Raw genomic sequence first — 6,000 nt, 5'->3', positions numbered from 1 at the left:
CTCGCTCCTACAGCCTCCTCTTCCCACCCCTGCCCTGGGTGGAGAATCCTCAATATGCAGATGGACTCGAAGCCCTGGCGGGGGGTGGGGCGCGGGGGCTTGGGGGGAAAAGAAGTGGCTGGGGGGAAGGTCGAGAAAGGCCAACTGAGGACACGCTGGAGGAGTACGGAACCTTTGCGGGAGAAGCAGGTCCCACCCACGCCACGCCCCTCCCACGCGGGGGGGAGATGAGGGTAGTCTGTTCCCACCCAGACTTCGTCTGGGGTTCCCAGGTCTAACTCCATCTCTAATCCAGAAACTGAAGCCGAGAGAGGCAGCTGGGACCCCCTCCTCCCGAGCATCTCCCCCGCCTCCACCTCCACCGCGTCCAGGCATTGCTGATTGGCTGCGGGGAGCGGCGTCCCAGCCCCCCGGCTCCGAGGCGGGAGCCTAGAGGGTCGGAGGTGGGAGGTGCACAATCGGGCTCCGGGAGCCCCTCCCGAGTTCCTGCGCCCTGTGCCCTGCGCCCTGCGCCCTGCGGGAGGGCTGAGCCGGGACTCCAGGCGAGCAGGTGCGGAGGGAGCAGAGGGGACCACGGCCAAGGGTAGAAGCAAGTCCGGCAGGAAGAGGCGCTGCTGCCCCAGCTGCTGCCTCGGCGGCAGCCACCACCGAGCCGGCGTCCAGAGCAGGGCTGGCAGGCCGGGCGCAGAGCTGAGGCGAGCGAGGGGCGCGCTCATGGAGCACACGCACGCCCACCTCGTAGCCAACAGCTCGCTGTCCTGGTCCCCCGGCTCGGCCTGCGGCTTGGGCTTCCTGCCCGTGGTCTACTACAGCCTCTTGTTGTGCCTCGGTTTACCAGGTGAGGGGCGTGGGGGACAGGGAGGGAAGACGGGAGCCCCGAGCGCGGGGTGACCCTGCCCGGGACCCCCAGGCCTAGCCACCGTCTCGGTGCGATCCCTGACGCCCCCTCTGAAAAAGTTTACGCCTTAAGGGCAACTGCGGACATTTCCAGACTGGGGGAAAGGAAGTTGCGGTGGCCTGGCAGGGACCGTGCGTGTGTGCGTCTCACGAGTGTACGCGGCAGACGATGGGCAGGGTGTGAGTGGGGTCGGTGTGAGTGCGCGGGATTCGAGCGTGTCTGTGTGTATTTGTGTGCGCGACTGAAGCGGTCGGCGTCCGGGAGGGGGTCCGGGGGGGCTGTGCGTGTGACTCGACTGCAAGTCCGGACAGATGGTTTCGCGGGGGCCTCCCCTCTCCCGTCGCCCCCAGACTAGGGGCACTTCTGCCCCTCTGCCCCACGGCGTGTCGCCGCCTGACCCGAGATGAAGCTGGAACCCCTTATCCTGGGCACTCTCTGGCCCCGGGGGGCGCTGGGATGGAGCAAGGGATGAGCCCCCCTTGCCACCCTGAGGGACAGGGCAAGGGTGCAGAGGTACACGCGGGCTGCCGAGGCCACCACCGCAGGGGGTCGCAGTCTCCTTGAGGACATGCCTCACCCCTGGGCTTTGCCTCCTGGTCCACCCACCCTAGGCAGCTCACAGCTGCTGCAGATGTCTGGCTGGTCCCACATCCTAGCCTCCTGTCCAAAGTATAGCTGAGACTTGTACTGAATTCCTGAAGAGAGCTGAGCTGTTGGGGAGGGGGTTACTGAGGGGGGAGGGGGGAGTTGGTGCTTGCCATGGTCGCCTGAGGGGGGGCGGGCTTCCTGAGGCTCCAGCTTGAGAGGGACCTTTCTTCCAGATAGTCCCTGAGACAGTCTCTGTGGCAGAAAGATTCCTAAAGGTCACTTCCAGGCAGATGGGAGAGAGGGACAGAAAGAAACAGGAAAAAAAAAAAAAAAAAATCCAATCCTATGTAAAGCCTAGAATCGTATCATCATCAACCCCACTGTCTTTAGCATCCTGGGATCCTGGGAACTTGGGAGCTGGATTTCTGAGAGCCTTGTGAGATTTCCTTTCCAAAACATTCATCTTGGTAGTCAGGGCCCCTGCTAAGGTTGTTTAAATAAATCCTCCCTCCCAAATTTGGCAGGTTCGAGAAACCATAAGTTTGCTAAGGCTGAGCCTCTCCCCCAGTGAGTGATGGGAATTTTATTACTAACTAATCGCTCTGGCTGCCCTCGCAGAGAGGCTAGCCTGATTCACCCTGCTGGGGTGGTGGCATGTGTCCTGTAATTACCTAGAGCTAGAATTGATTTCGGCCCAGTTCCCACCTCCCCATGTTGGCCCTCCTGAGCCTCTCCAGAGCTCTCCTTTGGGGAGTGTTTTTGAGAAGGTTGGTTATTTGCTGAACCGGAGAAGTGACAGGGCCCCTTTCTGACTCCTACGCCTCACCCCTCCATCTCCTCTTTGGACTCAAGAGTAACTACTCTCTAAGGCTTTTTTCTGAAAACCCCTTAAGGGACAGAACCGTAAAGACGAGGTGAGGCTCTAAGGGTCCAGAGCAGGGAAATGAGGATGGGGAGAATGAGGGAAAGCTCAGACCTTCAAACACCTCAAGGTGGGAGTCAAGGTACCACACACCTTTACAGCTTAACTCCTATGCCAGCTAGGACCTTCCTGACCCATTGACATTGGCACCTATTATATGCCAGGCACATGCTCTTCAAGGCTGAGGCCAGGGCTTAGAGACTTAAAAGAGTGGGGGATTGTGATTAGAACTTGAAGGGCATTGATGTGTTCATACATTCAGAGTTATGACCACCTACTGTGTGCCAAGGGCTAAGGAGGTGTAAAAAAGGGGCTCAGAGACCCCTAAGATGCAGTCTCTGAGGTCAGGGAGCTCATAAGTGGAGCTTGTGATGGATGCAGAAGGACCAAACATTCTGGAGAAAATCGATTGGAGAAGCCAGGCTTGCAGGAAGATCATGGGCTTTGTTAATGGCTTGCAAGGTGGTTCAAAAGTGAAATCCTTAAGTCATTCTCTCAAAACTGTAAGGGCAGACAAGTATGTCCTAGTGACTAAGAATGCAGACTGTAGAATGAAGCAGAGCTGGGTATTAATCTGTGAACCTTTCATGTCTCTGTGCCTCAGTTTCCATGTCTGTAAAATGGGCATTATGAGAGTACCTACCCCTGAAATTGTGGTGCGAAGTAAAGATGTGGATGGAGGCGAGGGTGCAAGTGAAGCGCACAGCTCAGTGCCTGACACACCACACATTGATTGCTGCTGTGCTGCTGCAGTTGTGGTTACCATGAAGCTGCCTTGGTTATAAGGAGGAGGGGTGTTGCTCAGCCCTGCCTGAGCCAGAGAAGGGACTGGGAAGCATTCTGAGAAGAGCACTCAGCTCAGTGCGGTGCTTCTCTGGCTGAGCTCACTACAGTATTCCCCGCCCTGCCCCTAGCCCCAGCAATTCGCAAACCCTTGCTACCTGGCCTCCGACTGGGAGGCTCAGCTATGCTGGGTGCGAAGTAACAGACCGCAGGGCTTGGTAATATTGTTGAAAACTGAGATTTTAATTGAGTCACTTTTCCTGGCAGTGGACTCTCCCCAATTCCAAATTCTCGCCGTGGTGGTTGGAGACTGAAAGAGCGATGGGGAATGGCTGTTTGGCAACAGGGGAGCTAGTAACTAGGGGAAAGCGGGGCTGTTTCTTAGCACTTTCAGCCTCTAGATTGAAAGGAAGAGCTTGGGAAAGGCCATGTGGTCCAATCCCCTGCCTCTAGGAATTACCCCAGACAGTCCAATTTAACTGGTCTGGTGTGGGATCCAGAGGGTTCTAATGTGAAGTATAGGCAAAGCTCTGCCACTTAAGAATTCTTATTCTCTGTACCACAATCTTCCCTACCTATAAAATGGTGGTAACCATAGCGCACAGGCAGTGTATATTAAATAAGATAACCTATGTCAAAATGGCTTAGCATAGGGCCTGGACCGCGGACAGCACTATCACTCCGTGCCTTCTCCACACTGGATCTTTTCCTGTATTAAACGCTTATATTATTGCAGTGAATCCCCACCACATCCCTGTGACCTGTACATGCCCTGAACGCATTTTACAGAAGAGCAAACTGAGATTCAGAGAAGTGGAGCATCTCATCTACAGTCACACAGTCCAGCCAGCGTGCAAACACCTGCTCTTTCCATTGCATCCAGTGCCTTCATTACTGCCTTCATGACTACTAATTCTTTTAACTAACTTCAGTTCTTCGTGCTGTGGGCTCACTGGAGAAAATTGGTGTCCCAGCTGTTCCTAAAACTCCACCTCTTTCCTCCTCCATTTTAAATAAACAAAATGTTTCCAACTTTTCAAAACACATACAATAAGCCAACAAAGTAGAGTTGGGGACACTGATTGGGCCAGCTGGGACAAGACAGTGCAAAGCAAAAGGCAGTGCAAGAGGAAAAGATGAGCCTGAATGCCGGGGGGAAGAGAGTGAGAGGGAGGACGGGTGAGCCCACCTGATAAGGAAGGAGTAGTGGAAAATTAAACTGAGATTTGAAAGATATTTTTAAAATTTTACCTTCTAAAAGGCACAATGGATGTTAAGGGAGACAAAGTGAAGAAGATGGAGGCTGAAACTACATGCCACCCAGCAGAAGGGAGCATTTCCACAACTGCCTGCCTGCCTCTGAGGGCTGGTGCAGGATGAAAGGAGATGATGATTCTGTAGCCTGGCAGGTAGTAAGTGCTTTGACATGTGCTAGTTACTGTTGTTGTTAACCACAGGTGGAAGAATCGTGGCTGCTAAGCTGGGCTGAGCCCTCCAGATGTGTTCTCTTTTGCCTGTAAAATCTTTAGAGAAAATGTAGTAAACAGATTAAGAGTACAAAGTCTGGAGCTGGACTTCTGGAGTTTGAGTCTTGGCTTTACTACTTATAAGCTGTGTGACTTTAGGCAAGTGGCTTTAACTCCTCTGTGCCTCAGTTTCCCCACTTATAAAGCGGGGATGATGATAATAATGGTACATACTTCATAGGGTTCCTGTAAGTATTAAATAAGTTAAGCACGTAACACAATGCCTGGCACACAGTAAGCACTCTATAAGTCATTTTTTCATCATTTAAAAATCAGGGAAAATTCCCTACTTGCTTTATGACATCAGCTTTACCCTAATATCAAAACCAGACAAAGACATTACAAGAAAACTACCAACCAATAGTCCTCATGAACATAGTCATAAAAATCCTCAACAAAATATTAGCAAATCTAATCCAGCAATATATAAGAAGGATAATATGTAAGACCAAACTGGGTTTATCCCAGGAATGCAAGGCTAGTTCAACATTTAAAAATCATTCACCATAGTAACAATGTGATTCACCATATTAACTAAAAAAGAAAATCCATATAATCATTTTAACAGATGCAGAAAAATATTTGACAAAATTCAACGTCCATCCATTTGATAAAACCTTATCAAACTAGGAACAGGGAGAGAACTTCTTTAACCTGATAAAGGACATCTATAAATAACCTACAGCTAGCATCACATTTAATGATGAAAGTTGGAATGCTTTCCCCTTAAGATCTGAAACAAGGCAAGGATGTTCTCATCACTCCTATTCAGCATCGTACTGGAAGTTTTAGCCAGTACAATACGGCAAGAAAAAGGAAAAAAAAAACAGGTATACGGGAAGGAAGAAATTAAATTGTTTCTATTCACAGATGATATAATTACCTTCATAGAAAATCACAAAGACTCCACAATAAAAGTTCCTATGAACAAAATGAGTTCAGCATGTTTGCACACTGTTACTATGCAAAAACTCTATTGTATTTCTACATATTAACAATGAACAATTTGAAATTAAAAATTGGGATTTAAAAAAAAATAGATTTCCAGGTTCCCTTAAAAAATCAGAACTGAAAACATTAGGCTCATGTTCCCAGAAAGTAGCAGTTGGCTAGAGCTGAGTAATAGGCTGCTTTTCCTATGCAGCTGTGTGTGTGTATGTGTGTGTGTGTGTGTACATACACACACATTACATAGGTAATAACATTCATATTATTTGAAAACCTAAAAGTATAAAAAAGGCACACATTGCAAAGTCTTCCTCCCATTCCTTTCCCCTGCTCAC

At 50.4% G+C, this 6,000-nt stretch overlaps 1 protein-coding gene across 1 annotated transcript in view; it reads left to right on the top strand.

The window, feature by feature from the left end:
- Positions 1-714: 714 nt before the first annotated feature.
- Positions 715-6,000, top strand: part of GPR139 (G protein-coupled receptor 139) — a 39,737-nt gene continuing 34,451 nt past the window's right edge. Inside the window, exon 1 of the mRNA XM_061209677.1 lies at positions 715-838. Coding sequence (XP_061065660.1) covers positions 715-838 — 124 coding nt within the window. The remainder of the gene's footprint in view (positions 839-6,000) is intronic.

This window comes from Eubalaena glacialis, chromosome 13, assembly GCF_028564815.1.
Source record: "Eubalaena glacialis isolate mEubGla1 chromosome 13, mEubGla1.1.hap2.+ XY, whole genome shotgun sequence".
NCBI lineage: Eukaryota > Metazoa > Chordata > Mammalia > Artiodactyla > Balaenidae > Eubalaena > Eubalaena glacialis.
The sequence above is the reverse complement of the archived record's forward strand: the minus strand, read 5'-3'. Positions and strand labels throughout refer to the sequence as shown.